The sequence below is a fragment of the Ascaphus truei genome, chromosome 8 (genome assembly GCF_040206685.1).
Source record: "Ascaphus truei isolate aAscTru1 chromosome 8, aAscTru1.hap1, whole genome shotgun sequence".
Classification (NCBI taxonomy): Eukaryota; Metazoa; Chordata; class Amphibia; order Anura; family Ascaphidae; genus Ascaphus; species Ascaphus truei.
In genome coordinates, this window is record NC_134490.1 from 94,376,974 (window position 1) to 94,394,009 (window position 17,036).

At 43.2% G+C, this 17,036-nt stretch overlaps 1 protein-coding gene across 1 annotated transcript in view; it reads right to left on the reverse strand.

The window, feature by feature from the left end:
- Positions 1-17,036, reverse strand: part of IPMK (inositol polyphosphate multikinase) — a 96,865-nt gene that overhangs the window by 175 nt on the left and 79,654 nt on the right. The window contains exons 5-6 of the mRNA XM_075612937.1: positions 4,277-4,358; positions 1-1,237 (exon numbers count right to left, since the gene is read on the reverse strand). The exon at positions 1-1,237 is cut by the window's left edge and continues 175 nt beyond it. Of these exons, the coding sequence (XP_075469052.1) occupies positions 603-1,237; positions 4,277-4,358 (717 nt within the window). The 3' untranslated portion in view covers positions 1-602. The remainder of the gene's footprint in view (positions 1,238-4,276; positions 4,359-17,036) is intronic.

Sequence of the window (17,036 nt, forward strand, 5' to 3'; positions counted from 1 at the left end):
TTTGTATTACTGTACATTAACATATGTAAATCATGGGGTTCTTTTTGTTTGTTTTTTAGCTATAATCTTTGCCAATGCAGCACCTCCATTACATCGTCTGTAAGATAACAAGTAAAATGTCTCACTGAAATATGTATGAAGGCACAATTGTTAGATGTTTGTTCTTTGTGATGGCAATGAAAAATGTTGCTGCCTGTTCAATATTAATTGATAACATACTTATGGTACTCCTAATCATCTATGTTGGCCTAAAAGAATGGTCCCAAATTCAGATTCGTCTAATCTAATGGGTGTCAAACGGCAGATCCTTCACTATAGCACCATTGTCATCACTTCCCTTGATCTGATATAGAAGCAAAGCTCTCAATTCCCTCTGCCTTACACAGATTTACAGCTTTGCTAATGCCTACATACCAGTTCATTTTTCCTGAGAAATATTATAAAAGTTAAACCCTTCCACCAAGATGAAAAAAAAGTCAGATTATAATGTAGAATCACAATAAAAACCCAGTTTACCACAATTACAAGTGCAAATATTTTTGAAGGTATGTTGTTCTTGATTATCATTTTCATTGGCCCACACTCACAATTAATGAAGTAATTCAGTCATCTAAGATACTTTGCAACACAGCAAGCAAATTATTCAGCCCATAGATATAACCATCATCTTTTCCATTGCTCGGAAACACATGAGCAAAATCAATCATCCGTACTTCCACCTGAGTGCTTTCTTTTAGATCTGTGGGAACGTGGCAAAATACATTTTCCAGTTTGGGTAGAAGGTTTCCATTCAGATGTTCCTGTGAAAGATTGTTACTATTTTTCCATGTATTGTCCTGATCCGGGCTCTCAGCTTTCTGTGACACTTGGCTGTGATGCCTCTTGGAACATGCCTTTTTGTGAAGTGCATACATTTTAGACAAGCTTTTTCCTACGGATTCCTCCGTCTTCCCATTTTCCACAGAGCCGAACACATGAATGTTGTTGTTCCACTCTGGCCCCTCGCAATCTGCAAACTGCCCTCTTAGAACAACCCTTTTCAACATCACGGTTCCGTCATTCAATCTTTTAGTGGTTTGTGGAGATGAACCCTCATAGACAAACAGTAATGAGCTTGCATAAAAATTAAGCTTTTCCTGGCTTTCAAACCACTGTAGAATGCTCTGGACCTTCTGAACGCAGCCAGCCACCGCCTCTTTTCTCAGATACGTTCCATTATTAAAAAATCTCGACACGCCTGAAAAATAAAGGACAATTAAACGTTTGCAGAACTCATTAAGATGCTATAGGAATCATTGTTAATGAACTTGAGCTAGCCTGACAGAAATAATAATTCCATGGCCAATGAGGCATAATAGAAGCGGCTACGGTTTTATAAGATGATTATTAATAACATTAAGTGTCGCTTCAGTAACTTTTGTTTGCAGAAGAGGTTTTACTTCTTACATCTTTGTCAGTTTTCTATTCTGGATAAATAATGCTAGAAATAAATAGTTTGAGGGAACTCACAGAAATGGTCAGCATTGTGATTTTCTGAAAACTATAATCCAGCCTTCAAACCTGCAACTTAAATAGTAGCATGTGCTGTACAATATGTGGTGTGTGATGCTGTACTTTTAGAAGTTATAGTTTTGTAAATGTAGATGTAAATACCGGTCTTCAACTATGAAACAAAATGTGCTTAATTAGCTGCATGCTGTAACGTTATCACAAATTCAATAATCCAACCTAAAAAGGTACAGTTAGCCCCACTTTATTTTATCCCAATTTATTTATTTATTTTTTAACATAGTCAGGTAGCAGTGGGTCCCGATGCTGAAACACGCCACTTATGGCTCAGAAGACCGTCTGGTTCCAGGCTGACGGTAGAGATCGCCAAGAGAAAGAAAATGGTGGTTTAAATCTCCTGCGTCGTGCGGGCCAATAGGAAGCTTCAACATTTATTTATAAAAATGTTTTACCAGGAAGTAATACAGTGAGAGCTACCTCTCGTTTTCAAGTATGTCCTGGGCACAGAGTTATAAAAACAAATACATGGTTACATTAAAAGAACAGGGTTTGATTGCGGCGTAGGATTTTAGGCCACTGCAGAGCCCCGAAAAGGACGAAGTCATTTTTCTAATAAAAGGATTTGCAAAACGTCTGATGCTACAGGTTTAAACAGTTATGTGAGTTCTATAGCTCTTTTTCTATTCTGTGATCCAATGGCATTCTTTCTATGGAATATTAATGCAGTATTAAACTATCCCTTTGACATCTTACTCTAAAATATATTTAAAAGTTAATTAGGCAGTGCCTATCTATAAAACATGTGAGACCAGCAGTCACACTTACACGAAAGCTATGTAACAATCTATCATTTTCAACACTGTGTGTATGACCTGTTCAAATTTAAGCTCCAAAAGCACAGACTGCATACAAGTTTAAATAATATTCCAATAATATAACGTGCTGCTTATCCAGCTCCTATTTAAATAAAGAATATACAATTCTGCACAAGTTGTAAAGTTGCAGTGACCAAAAGGGAGCAGTTTTTATTAAAATCATTGTATTATTTTTTAACAGCTCATTGCAAAGTGAGAAACTGCTAACATCCAAATACTGTATGTAGCCCCAGTCCCCTGCGGCTCCCAGAGACCCCCCTCCTTGCGCGCCGAGCGGTCGCGGGTGCCGCCGGAGGCAGCGAGGGACCCGCTGGCACACGGCAAAGGTGGGGGCCGGAGCAGGGAGCGTTCCGAGCCTCAGGAGGCTCGGCGGCGCGCCCGGCTAGCGGGGGCCGCCATTACGGATGCGCGCGCATGCGCAGTGATCGCGCATGCGCAGATAAGGCTAGGGAGCTGCGCCGGCCATTAGGAAGTCGCACATGCGCAGAGGAATTGCGCACGCGGCCCCAATGTTATAGAGGTCCCAATGTTATACAAGTCCCATGAGGCCAAGGGAGGCCTGCACCAGGTGCCTCATTGCAGCCAATGAGAGGCCAGGATTCCAGAGAGGAGATATAGATACTTTTCGCGGGGTTTGGAGAACGGCAGTTGGAGCTGGGAGCAGGAAGGGGGAGGAAGGGTGTAAGGAGCAAGTGGCTCTTACACCAGATCAGGTCACCCCCAGGCCCCAGGTAGGTCCCACTCCCCACTAGATTAGTGGGTAAGGCATAGGGAAGGCCCCTTAGGTAGGGACCCTGCCCTTAGGTGTGGGTAGTCTTGTCAGGGACACAGCTGCAGTGCTGTGTGCTCTGACAAGGAGAGGCTGAATTTGCGGGAGGAGGAAAGGGAAGCGTGGGGGAGAACACGCTAGGCAGAGGGGAACCGGAGGGCGAAGGAAGAGGTAGTGTGGATGCAGGGGGTCCGTTACCCGCCTGCATAGGACAGATCTTCCCCGCAGGCCCTAAGAGTATCCCTGAGCCACCGTAGAGTGAGTTGCTGCAGGGACGTCCTATAGTGGTAGCGTTACTCCCTTACTGAGTAACAGTTAGGGACAAAGTACAGAGTTGCGGTTGCTGCAGTCATCTGGGACCAGGTTGCTGAGCATCATGACATCAGGAAGCAAAGCGTTGGATCGACGGATCCTTTTTGAAGCTGTTGCCGGTCACCGCAGTGACCGGAAGGTATTTACAACAAGTGCACCAACACCGGTCAACAGGCGCTGATCCCGCCTTAGGGAACACTCTTTGGGGACATTAAGAGGAGTGGCCAAAGGACTGAGCCTAATATACATTATAACACATGGACACGGTGGGGCACGCGGTGACAGGACAGAGACATTACTCCTTAGGAGAGTGGCCGAGCCACTAGAGTATAGTACCAGTTAATGAGTGTGTATTGCATATAAAGTATAAGGGTTATTCTGTGCGTTCAGTAAACCAGTTCAAAGCATGTGTGTCGTTATGTTTCTTGCCCAGGGGAATCTTACATGATGGGGATCCTGGGTAAGTGGAGACGCTGCCGTTAGTATAAAGTGTTACCCCAGGCTCCCAGCTAGCGGAGGCTCAGATCTCCGGGAGCCACAGGTGTGTGCAGTACCCGTAGTCTCTTTGGAGCGTCAGAAAAAGGGCTACATGTATATGGATGCAGACTTAACTGGTAAATGGTACTTACTGCAAGAGCTTTGTTTTACTTTAATGAAATCAGTTGAATGATGGCTGTAAAGAGAAAACTTTTTCCACCACTCGAGTGAACATTAATGTAAATAACTCATTCATTATCTGAAGTTTGTGAATGAAATCAACCCAGCATTTAAGTGTAACCATGTTACATTGGTATTTTGGGGAGTCACTTACCATCTTTTATGGTTTCTTTTGTTAAGTTTCTTCCATAGTGTTGGTTGTGTGTCATATAGCTGTCAGAATGTACATGATAAACCTACAGAAAACAATGTAAACAAGCAATTAAAAAGGATAATGGTATAAATACGTCTACTTTTAAAATCAGACAATTTTTTGTGTGCCGTACTTATCTCTATTATTGTAAGAAAATAGTATTTATTCTGATAGTTCTGAATGTTTTTTATCCTAAATTTGAATCATCATACTTAAATCAGCAGAACCAGGATTATTCTGCCCCATCATTTGACATGTTGCAGTCATATCTGCTCACATATGTTCAAAGTATTTAATATTCTGTAAATATTTTTTTTTTGTCAGCAAAGCTTTAAACGCAATTCATTTGAATGGGGTTTACAACTTCCCTAACCAGGAGAAACCACTTTCACAGCACATGTAACAGGCTATTTGCTACAATACTAACTTATTTTTTTGACAATTTAAAGAACAGTAAAAAAAATATAAGTTGCTTACATTCGCTTTTCAGACTAAATAATTTCATTTGCTCTTATCATAGGCAACACAAGGGTAAAATATAAATGTAATATAGATGTGAAAACAGAAATCAAAGATTAGTCGCAGAATTTAAATTGAACAGTACAAATGATAGATGTAGCCAATGTTAGGCCCGCTGCAGGAGGACATACACAATGCGCCACCGTGAGAACCCAACTGGTAATTATCTCAGGACAGATCCAATGCGATCATTCTTCCTGTAATTATACAGGTAAATAAGCATTTTAACCCAGGTGAGTGTTAGGACCTGCTACAGTCATGCCTTGTAAGTGGCAGCAGGCTTAAGACGATTTGGCGAAAGGGTTACACTAAATGACCCTTTTACAAGAGATACATAGGTATTGCACTGTGTATTTTTGTCACAATGGAAGTAGCTTTGGGCATTTTTGTTTTTTGTTGTAATTATCTCAGGAAGCAGGTGTGGGGAGTCCGCGCAGGTCAGAAATTGTGTGGTTTAGCTCCAGAGGACAACCAAGTTCGAAATCTGTAAAAATCTAAATTTGACGGGATTGCTGCTTTAATACGGTCAATCTGATATTCTAAACCCACACACAGTACGAGTAGTCTAATCAAGTCAGAGGGCAGCAACTACTGCCCCTGTGAACCTCAAACTGGCACATTTTATCAGACCTAAAATGCCATTGTTTAAATGAAAAGGAGCAGTCTGCACCTTAAAAAGAAAAAAAAGGCATGATATAGTACCTGAAAAGGGGGGGAAAGGGAGGGAAGGGGAGGGAAGAGAGGAGGTCTCTCTGCTCTGAGACCATCGGTGGTGTCCTGGCCTCTGGGAGCCACTCTGTTCCCAAAATACTGTCCGTTTCTCCAACAGGCAAGAACACTTGCTTGGTGGACACCGTATTACCACTGGGTTCAGCCTTACACCGTAGCAAATAGAAGGTTTCAACGTCATAGTGGGACGTGTACTGGTGACTCCACGGCCATATTTGTAGGTTTTTTTGTGTCAAATATTCTGCGCAAAAATCTATAAACATCAGTCGGGTTCCACGGATCAAATCTGAGGGCCCCCGGTTCAAGAACATAAATTAAACAAATAAAAACATTTAAAATAGAAATACTAAGAGTGTTGTTTTAAACAAGAGCTATCAAACATAAGAATATAGACTGAGCTATCATAATACAGGAGCAAGATATAAACATTGCTATCAAACATACAGCAAATAAAAATATCCCTTGTGAGCACATTCACGTTTCAGAAAAGTCTGCAACTCTGTTTTTCACCATTATCTCTTGTCATAAAATGCTTCCACTGCAGCTAGGGATTCTGGGAAATGACATGCAAATAAGCACACTGTCACCTTTTACTTATTTTAAAAATATCACGCGTGAGCACATTCACATCTCAGACAGGTCTACAAGCCCCAGCTTTAACCGTTATCCGTCAGCATACAGTGCTTCCACTGCCGCCAGGGATTCTGGGAAATAAGATGCAAGTGAGCACACAGTGTCACTTTTTCCTTCATGTCCATTTTAACATGGTCCCCATCACGTATGACACCCAGCTAGCACGCGACCTGCATAATGGAACAAGGGTTTTAATACCGACACTCGCAAGCGCTCCCACTTTTCACCTCCGCAAAGTTCCTTCAAATGAGTTGCATCTCTCCTCAATCCGTCCCAATATACCACCGCCACGAACAGCACACAAGTGAGCATGTGTCTTAGACATGCAACAAGGGTTAACACACACGGCTACTCTAGCCACCCCACCTTTCTCCTCCAGGAACCAGCGAGTTAACCCTACTCAACTGCAAATCATAACTATCCACTGACACCACCTGAGGGTATGCAAATATGATAAAAGATCTCAGACTAACATATCCGCCAGGGCCTCAGGTCCCTGTTTATTATAGGAAACACTATGCACTCTAACACACGAAGATCAGTTGTAGCTAAATGTGTCCGAATCGTAATTTCTCTCCCCAGAGCGTGCAATCAGTCCATTCAGAGCCCAAAGCATTACTTGTTAAACGTTTTAATATATATAAAAATACAGTGCTTAGATTACAGAAAAGATATTACAAAAAAACAGTTACAATATAAGGCAGAACAGCTTCTTAAAATAAAAGTTGAGAACATAAAAAGGGAACCTATACTTTACCAAATGCCATAGGTTTCCCCCCAGAGAGGTCACTGGTAAGAAACAATGAAATATCCCGTATCTGGTCTCAAATACTCCTCTGTGGACATCTGATTTTCATAATACTTGCCCAGACTTAAATACAATTCTTTCCCATTGAACCATGGTGAGATTGACAGTCTTACAACAGAGTAAAACACCTCCCCCAAAGGACGTTTAAAACTCCTTTTCCATATCTAAATGTACTCATAACTTCACTTCTATAATACTTACTCACACTTGAGGCACATCAATACATTCAGGCACTCATGGCAGACACAATGAGACTAAATATAACAGTTTAATCCTAAAATTAAGAGAAATATTAATATCTGTCTCTTAGTACCTTCTAGACCCCACGTGTCTGTAATCATTATGTGTGACTTGGTTCCACGGATACAAACATGTAATTTTTAGCATGTTCAGCAGAGGACGTCTCATGATAGTCTCATATTTAAAAAGGTCACTCTTAGTTTCATACCTTCTATAGCCAGGCCCCATGCCATCCATACACCCCCTGCCAAGAAATGCTTTGAAGCTTGGCCTCCTGTATGCAGAACGATGTCACATGTGCTATATTTTACACCCAAGTCTCTAGACATTGCCCTTATCTCCAGCCATATACACTAGGCCTGCAGAAAGGGGTTAACATACAATAAACCCACTCTTTGTACTTTCCACACCCTTCATCAATCAAGCCCTTTTGAATCTAATCACAAAGCTGGAAAAAGTCCTGACATGTTACAACGCCAACAGGTGTTATTTTAAAATAAAACTCCAATCCCATTAACCCCTTAAGCACAAGAGGGATTAACAATACCCAATATCTCATGACAGTCCCCTATAAGCATATGCCTGCTACATTACAGTGTTCAGACATAAATATACAGTAAAAAACAGAAAAAATACTGTGCGCTACTACCTAACTAACTAACCTAAAAATAAAATATATGAATATATTGTATTGTATGTCTTTATTTATATAGCGCCATTAATGTACATAGCGCTTCACAGTAGTAATACATGTGGTAATCAAATAAATAACAGATAATATAAATAACAGATCATGGGAATAAGTGCTTTAGACAAACATAACATTAAGGAAGAGGAGTCCCTGCCCCGAGGAGCTTACAATCTAATTGGTAGGTAGGGAGAACGTACAGAGACAGGAGGAGGGAGTTCTGGTAAGTGCGTCTGCAGGGGGCCAAGCTTTATGTATCATGTGTTCAGAATGTTCTCAGTGCTATTCGTATGCTTCTTTAAGCAAGTGTGTCTTAAGGTGGGTCTTAAAGGTGGATAGAGAGGGTGCTAGTCGGGTACTGAGGGGAAGGGCATTCCAGAGGTGTGGGGCAGTCAGTGAAAAAGGTTTAAGGCGGGAGAGGGCTTTAGATAAAAAGGGGGTAGAAAGAAGACATCCTTGAGCAGAACGCAAGAGTCGGGATGGTGCATAGCGAGAAATTAGGGCTGAGATGTAAGGAGGGGCAGAAGAGTGTAAAGCTTTAAAAGTGAGGAGAAGAATGGTGAGATGCGGGATTTGATTGGAAGCCAGGAGAGGGATTTCAGGAGGGGAGATGCTGAGACAGATCTAGGAAAGAGTAGAGTGATTCTGGCAGCAGCATTTAGGATAGATTGTAGGGGAGACAGGTGAGAGGCAGGAAGGCCGGACAGCAGGAGGTTACAGTAATCAAGACGGGAGAGAATGAGGGCCTGAGTCAGAGTTTTAGCAGTCGAGCAACAGAGGAAAGGGCGTATCTTTGTTATATTGCGGAGGAAAAAGCGACAAGTTTTAGAAATGTTTTGAATGTGAGGGGCGAATGTGAGAGAGGAGTCGAGTGTGACCCCTAGGCAGCGTGCTTGGGCTACTGGGTGGATGATCGTAGTTCCAACAGTAATGTGGAAGGAGGTAGTAGGGCCAGGTTTGGGAGGTAGTATGAGGAGCTCTGTTTTAGCCATGTTGAGTTTACGGCGACGGAGGGCCATCCAGGATGATATAGCAGAGAGACATTCAGAGACTTTGGTCTGTATAGCAGGTGTAAGGTCGGGTGTTGAAAAGTATATTTGTGTGTCGTCAGCATAGAGGTGATATTTAAACCCAAAAGATGTTATTAGGTCACCTAGAGTGAGTGTGTACAGAGAAAAGAGAAGAGGTCCCAGGACAGAGCCCTGGGGTACCCCCACAGAGAGATCAATAGAGGAGGAGGAGGTGCTAGCAGAAGAGACACTGAAAGTACGATGGGAGAGGTAGGATGAGATCCAGGATAGAGCTTTGTTCCGAATACCAAGAGTATGGAGAATGTGAAGGAGAAGAGGGTGGTCCACGGTGTCAAATGCTGCAGAGAGGTCGAGTAATATGAGCAGAGTGTAATGACCTCTGTCTTTGGCAGCATGGAGGTCGTCAGTTATTTTAGTGAGGGCTGTTTCCGTGGAGTGAGCAGTGCGGAAGCCAGATTGTAGAGGGTCTAGGAGAGAATAGGTGTTGAGAAAATGGAGCAAGCGAGAGAATACAAGACGTTCAAGGAGTTTAGAATCAAAAGGCAGGAGGGAGACAGGTCGATAGTTAGAAAGACAGGTAGGGTCAAGCTTGCTGTTTTTGAGTAATGGTATGACTGTTGCATGTTTGAAGGAGGATGGAAAGGTTCCAGAGCAGAGGGAGGAGTTAAAAATGTGTGTGAGCGTAGGGATTATAGTAGGAGCAAGAGGTTTTAGGAGATGGGAGGGAATGGGGTCAAGAGGGCAAGTGGTAGAGGGAGAAGTGGGGATCAACAGCGACACATCCTCCTCTGAGACAGTGGAAAAAGAGTCAAGGAAGGCAGGAGGAGAGTTAGGAAGAGGTGTAGGATGGGAAGAAGAAACAGAGGGGATGTTCTGACGTATGGATTCCACCTTTTCCTTAAAATAGTCAGCAAAGTCCTGAGCGGAGATGGAGGAAGGAGAGGCAGCTGAGGGTGGTTTGAGTAGAGTATCATCGAGTGTGCCCCTGCAAGCTGCGGTTTAACCTCCGTGCAGAGGATTCATCTATTGAGCTACATGAGCTGCTCCAGACGGCTTGGAAGCTTGAGTGGTCCCACTGAGCACCAATACCTGCAGCGAGCCTGGTTGCTTAAAGGGAAACTCCCTTGGGAGCAAAGTACCGACGGATGAGAAGTCCAGACAAGAACCCTGCCCCAGAACCAACGGTGTGGCACTACCTGAGAGAAGCAAGCACCAGACTCTCCTGACAACAGCTGCCGAGTGGTAATCAGTGTGAAACACACTAAATGCACTTTACCAACCTTTATTATGTACGCAGATTTATTACCCCTTTAATTGATAATATATTGTAAAATTTGCTTCACTATTTGGCGTTGTGCGCTGTTTTCTTTTGTTTCCATAAATATACAGTGTAAAGGCAGAAATAAGCACCCACTGCAGGTTACCAGCCACAGCAATTATGAAGCAGCACTGTCAAGTAAAATACACACTTGAAGATACATTGAAATTGCAGTAAAGCGAAAGCAACATAATCTCTATCATATTTCGTGGTGGCTTCATCATTTCAGATATGTTTAATAGATGTACAAGCTTTTGTTAGTTACAGTATGCATCAATAATTAGCACCTCAGGATGGAATCTAACCATGCAGAACTAATTGTTACAATTACGTTTATTAAAGCGAACATTTTAGATGGATTGTACTTTAATATTTCTCCAAAACAAAAAGAAGTGATAATCATTAGAAAAATGGGGTTAGGAAAACATTGAACATAAACCATGTAAATGGACCAAGTACATGGAATTACACTTTTACAGATAAGTAGTGAATAAAATATTTTCAGTCATTTCACCATCCAAATCTTAGGTAAACATTGCCATCTACTGTTGTCTTGATTTAGAGTAAAACTTATAAGCAACTGGAAATATCTCAACTTCAGTAACAAATACAGTACATATACAATTAAACAAGTGGCTTGCATCTTAAGCAACTCACATGGTCATAGCTGCTCAGACATTTTAACCACTTGGCCTCCAGAGATTGCAATGCATTGAAATAGTTAAAGCTGCAGTTCAGTCAATATCCTGCATGTGTGTTTTTTTAATAAATCAGTTCTGTAGTAAGAAAAAATACTTTTAGCATTTTCTGTTTTTAAAAAAACAACTTTGAAAGACCAATTTTCTTGTATTCTATTTTAACAACCATTTGCCAAGGCACTGCCCCTTCATGTCCTGTCACAAGCCCTGGCACACCCCTTTGTCAGCCCTGCCCTCCCTCTAGCACATGTCAGTGCAGGAGTGCTTATGAATATTCATGAGCTTCCGCTGAGAGACAGAAGCAGAAGAAAAACAGATCCCTTCACTAATTATGTCACCAAATTTCACCGATCAATACATGGAGAACGAATTGACCGGCAGCTATGCAGTTCTTTAGGTAATTAGAGATTGCACACATGAAACTATTGAAGTAAAAAAATAAATAAAATAAAAAAAGACTGAACTGCAGCTTTAAAGCAGCAGTTCAGTCAATATCCTGCATGTGTGTTTTTTTAATAAATCAGTTCTGTAGTAAGAAAAAATACTTATAGCATTTTCTGCTTTTAAAAAAACAACTTTGAAAGACCAATTTTCTTGTATTCTATTTTTCTGATATAGACCTTGCAGCATTTAAAAAAACTTATTTGAATAATTATTAGGTATTTTAAACTTTTAGATAAAGTATTTTTAAGGATGAGGAGTTCATCTTACATAAATATACAAACGTAGGAATTTAGATTGAGTTGGAATAATGGAATAATTTATACTAGGTTCAATAGTGATTTTTAAAAATTATTATTTATTACCTTTTTGTCTAATTGTTTTTTTTTTATTAAAGCTATTCTTTTCATTTAACGGATAGATTTAAAAAAGTGGTAAATGGTTTTAGAGCCAAGATTAATTTTGTGATATTAATATTATTTTAGTCTAAATAATTAAAATTATAATTTAATTAACCCATTAAACAAAATTGGATTAATACCAATATTGAATCCATATAATTGTACTTAAGATAATTTTAACCTAATTTGGCTGTCTATCCTTCCATGCCTTTTTTTACTGGTTAAGGATTTCTGAAAACTGTGTAACAATATGTAATATGTTTAATACAAATGCCATGTATATTTCTTGTCCATAAAAAGTAACATAGGAATAGCTATTGTATACAAATATTTGACAGCACTTTTTGGCCTGGAGTGTGTCAAGGAGCCATGTTACACTACACTATTTGCCCCTGAGAAAGTGAATAACGTTTTGCAAAATGAATAGGGCATGTCCTGAATCAGAGAAGCATGTTCCCAAGGGACCTGACTTGTGCCGACTTGTGATCTGGGGTGAATGGTCAAGCATATCTCAACCCTGTGCTCAAGTAAAGCCTCTTTGTATCAATGAGGAGCAGACAGGGTGGGTTAATTAGTAGCCGGCTAGTACTTGTAGTAAATAAGTTGAGGGAGATACAATACATTAGCCCAGATGGGTCAATATGTATAGCAGTCATGAACTAATAAGGAAAGGCTAGGATAGATGTATCTATGCCAGTGTTTCCCATTTGTAGTAAAACACACATTACACAGATAAACCACTTGACATAAGATGGTTGGCGATTAGAATACCAGAAAATGGGCTGAGATATTAAGAGTGATCTTTGTAAAGGACTAAATAGGCAGTTGAGTTACCAATCATTTGTACCTCTGGGTAACAATTGGTCATTAAAATTAACATATCAGAGAACTGAATAAATGTAATAAGTTGCTGAGATAAAGCACTCACTTATTGTCTGATGTGGTATAGTTTAACCACAAGTGAAGAAGGCACTATCAGCAGTCATACAATTATTGGGAGAAGGAGCAGCTCAGTGAGTAAAGACAGTGACTGGCACTGAGCTTGAAGCAGGCGAACCTGGTTAAATTCCTGGTGTTGGCTCTTTGTGACCTTGGGCACGTCACTTTATCTCCCTGTGCCTCAGGCACCAAAATCATATATTGTAAGCTCCACGGGGCAGGGACCTGTGCCTGCAAAATGTCTCTGTAAAGCGCTGCGTAAAACTAGCAGCGCTATACAAGAACATGCTATTATTATTGGCATTATATGTATCTTTACACCAAAAGCCCTGTTATATCACTAGATTCAATAAAATAAACACAAGAGTGTAAATAGGGTTGCTAGGGATTTATATATCACATGGTATTACCAACTACTGCCCTCAAAGTCACAACCGTAATGTTAACTTGCCCAGATAGTAACCGACTTTAAATGCTGCCAAATCGCAGCCGTGATGTTAAATTGCCCGGGTAAAGCTAAATTATGCAGCCTCCTTATAAGTTTTGAATAGTAGGGCTGCTAGGACTAAATGTATATATGCGTGGTGTTCGCAACCAGTATGTCATCATACTATGCTCTGTTGGCGTGCCTAGGAATGTAACTTCCTCTGTAGTATAGTGTACAAAAGTTACTAGGACTATCTATATCAATAAAATTTAATTAACAATTTGATGTGTCTGAGTAGATTAGGCAGGCCCCTCCCTTAATTATTAGTCAATGTGGCTGTGTTTTAGAATACTTAAGGCAGGATACTTTGGCTGTGAGGCATATGGCTGTGTAACCTCAAAGTGTAACATTTAAGTGTGTGGCAGAGTTAATCTTGGAGTGTAACATTTAAGTGTGTGGCAGAGTTAATCTTGGAGTGTAACATTTAAGTGTGTGGCAGAGTTAATCTTGGAGTGTAACATTTAAGTGTGTGGCAGAGTTAATCTTGGAGTGTAACATTTAAGTGTGTGGCAGAGTTAATCTTGGAGTGTAACATTTAAGTGTGTGGCAGAGTTAATCTTGGAGTGTAACATTTAAGTGTGTGGCAGAGTTAATCTTGGAGTGTAACATTTAAGTGTGTGGCAGAGTTAATCTTGGAGTGTAACATTTAAGTGTGTGGCAGAGTTAATCTTGGAGTGTAACATTTAAGTGTGTGGCAGAGTTAATCTTGGAGTGTAACATTTAAGTGTGTGGCAGAGTTAATCTTGTAGTTGACATTGGAGGTGAAGATTGAGGAAGATCGGAACTCTGATCAACAACTTTACAACTGTGAGAACTTTACTTTCTAAAAGTTGTGATTAATTGTACTCTTCCTATACTCCAATAACTGGCCAGTCTCTCCTCCTGCATCTCACTATGCCCTACCTATTTCTGTCCGGGCCTGTCCGGTATGTGCACGCAACAAGATTCCTCACCAGAGACCCCATGGTCTTCTTTTGCCCTTATCCATCCCGGAACGCCCCTGGTCCCACATATCCATGGATTTTATTGTCGAATTGCCCAAGGTCGAATGGCATGAACACTATTCTAGTAGTCGTCTCCCTCCTACAGGACTCTTGGGCCAGAATTCAATCTGCACTTCAAAGGGCATCCCTGTCTTCTAAAGTCCAGGCTGACCGCCGTCGCCGACCTGCACCCAACTACAAACCAGGGGACAAGGTTTGGTTGTCTACTAGAAATATCCGCCTCAAAACCCCTTCCCCCAAATTGGCTCCTAGGTTTCTGGGGCCATTTCCTATCATGGAGCAGGTTAACCCGGTGGCTTTCCGTCTTCAACTACCCCCAAGCATGCGAATTCCTAATGTTTTCCATACATCACTTCTCAAACCGTTCATCTCTAGCCCTCTGTTCCAGGACCACACTCTTAAACCAGATCCTGTGATCATACAGGGCAACGAAGAGTACGAGGTCCAGACCATACTAGATTCCCGTCTCTCCAGAGGGAAAGTCCATTTCTTGGTTCATTGGGTTTCGGACCCGAGGAGAGGTCTTGGGTACCTCTTAACGACATCCACGCACCAGGACTTCTTAAACGCTTCCGGAAAAAGTTTCCATCCAAGCCATGGAAGGATCGTCCTGAGGCCGACCCTGAGGGGGGGGGGGGGGTACTGTGAGGACTCAGCGTGACCTCCCCTCACCTCTGTCCACTCCCCCGGCTGTGCGGCTTCCTCCTCGCCCGGCCTCCCTGCTGAGGGGACTTCCCAGTCCTCCCCGTCGGGCTGCTGCTGCCCCGCGCGGGGCTGGTGCTCGGCTGCCTACAGTTGCTTCTGCACGCGCATCCCCTGCTGTTATGGAACCCATTCCAGCATCAGCTAATTTATTCACTGCTCTTGCAGTGAAGCCACACCTCCCTCACACACGCTGGTTACTAGTTAACCCTAAACCTTATCACCTGGCAGCCTATTATGGAAACCAATCCTGGACTGCTCCTAGGGCTCCTCCAGGCCTGCCTCTGTTAACCATTGGTCAGCCACAGTACTTAATGCCTGTTCTGCCTCTCTCACATCGCTCGACAGTCTCTGCTACAGACGTCTATTCTGGCCGACTCTTTCTCCCTCTCTCTCTCCGGCCGACTCTTTCTCCCTCTCTCTCTCCGGCCGACTCTCTCTCTCTCTCTCTCTCTCTCCGGCCGACTCTCTCTCTCTCTCTCTCTCTCCGGCCGACTCTCTCTCTCTCTCTCTCCGGCCGACTCTCTCTCTCTCTCTCTCTCTCCGGCCGACTCTCTCTCTCTCTCTCTCTCTCTCTCCGGCCGACTCTCTCTCTCTCTCTCTCTCTCCGGCCGACTCTCTCTCTCTCTCCGGCCGACTCACTCTCTCTCTCTCTCTCTCTCTCTCTCTCCGGCCGACTCTCTCTCTCTCTCTCTCTCCGGCCGACTCTCTCTCTCTCTCTCCGGCCGACTCTCTCTCTCTCTCTCTCTCTCTCCGGCCGACTCTCTCTCTCTCCGGCCGACTCTCTCTCTCTCCGGCCGACTCTCTCTCTCTCCGGCCGACTCTCTCTCTCTCCGATCAATGCAGGGGGGGGATCGGAGCGGAATAGGAACGGGGGGGGGGGGGGTCGTAACGGAATCGGAGCGGAATAGGAACGGGGAGGGGGGGGTCGGAACGGAATCGGAGCGGGGGGATCGATGCAGGGGGGGGGATCAGAGCGGAATAGGAACGGGGGGGGGGGTCGGAACGGAATCGGAGCAGGAGGGCAAGGGGGAAGCAAACAGGCAGAGGCGGGCCTGGCTTTGCAAGCTCCGATAGAGCTTGCTGCGCCCCCAAAAAAAAATTCTGGCAGCGTGCCAACACGCGCCAGCCAATCAGGAGAGGGGGGAGGTTTCCCCCCCCTTTGCAGAGAGCGCGCGTTGCCTGCCAGTGCTGGCACATCGCGAGATGGGCCGCAAAAATACTCGTTGTGGGCCGCATGCAGCCCGCGGGCCGCGAGTTTGACATGCTTGGTATACAGGGAGCTGTGTATTAAAAATCCAGCGCCTATGTGTCGGATGAAACACACAGTGGTAAAAAATCAAAGTAAAAGGAAGTAGTGGACAAGTGAACAAGACATTATATGCCTTGGAACAGTTGCTGAACTACCATATGCATGTTGCTGGTTCAACTGAACCAGGGCCCCGACTGGTTAGGGGCCCATCCTCCCAGCTGTTCTGAAGAGTCAGTTGCCTCTGGGCCTCCCTTTCCCACTTCTGCACTCTATTCCCTGCTGGTAGCAGGGAGGGGGTGCAGACCAGACACGCCAAACCCTCCCATGCAGGGCAGCTTGTGTAACCGACAAGCTGCTGCTGGGTGCTCTGCACCAGACCTCACTGCTACTCTGATCCAGGTAAGGCTGGTGGGTATACTTTAATGTATGGAGGGTGTGGTGGGTTAATTATATGTATGCACATTTAACGGTGTGGGGGGTAATTTGGTGTGTATATGGGAAGGAGCGTGTGAGAAGAGAGCGTGGTGAGGGGAGAGCATGTGGGTTAGAGCATGGCACGGAGGGAGCATTGCCAATGGGGCTTATTTTTTGTAGGGCCCAGCTTATATACTTACACTAGGGCCCACACTCCACTAGTTCCGCTCCTGCCTTGGTATTTGTATTGAAGTTCTGTGTAAAACATTATTTGGGTTTATTTAGATGTTTAATGACCTCAGTATTTCCTAAATGGTTGCACACCTGTTAATTCGGTTAAAACATTTTATGTAATTGGCCGATTCCACGGAGAGGGGAGGGGGGGGGGGGGAAGAGAAGGAATAACATTCTTTACAA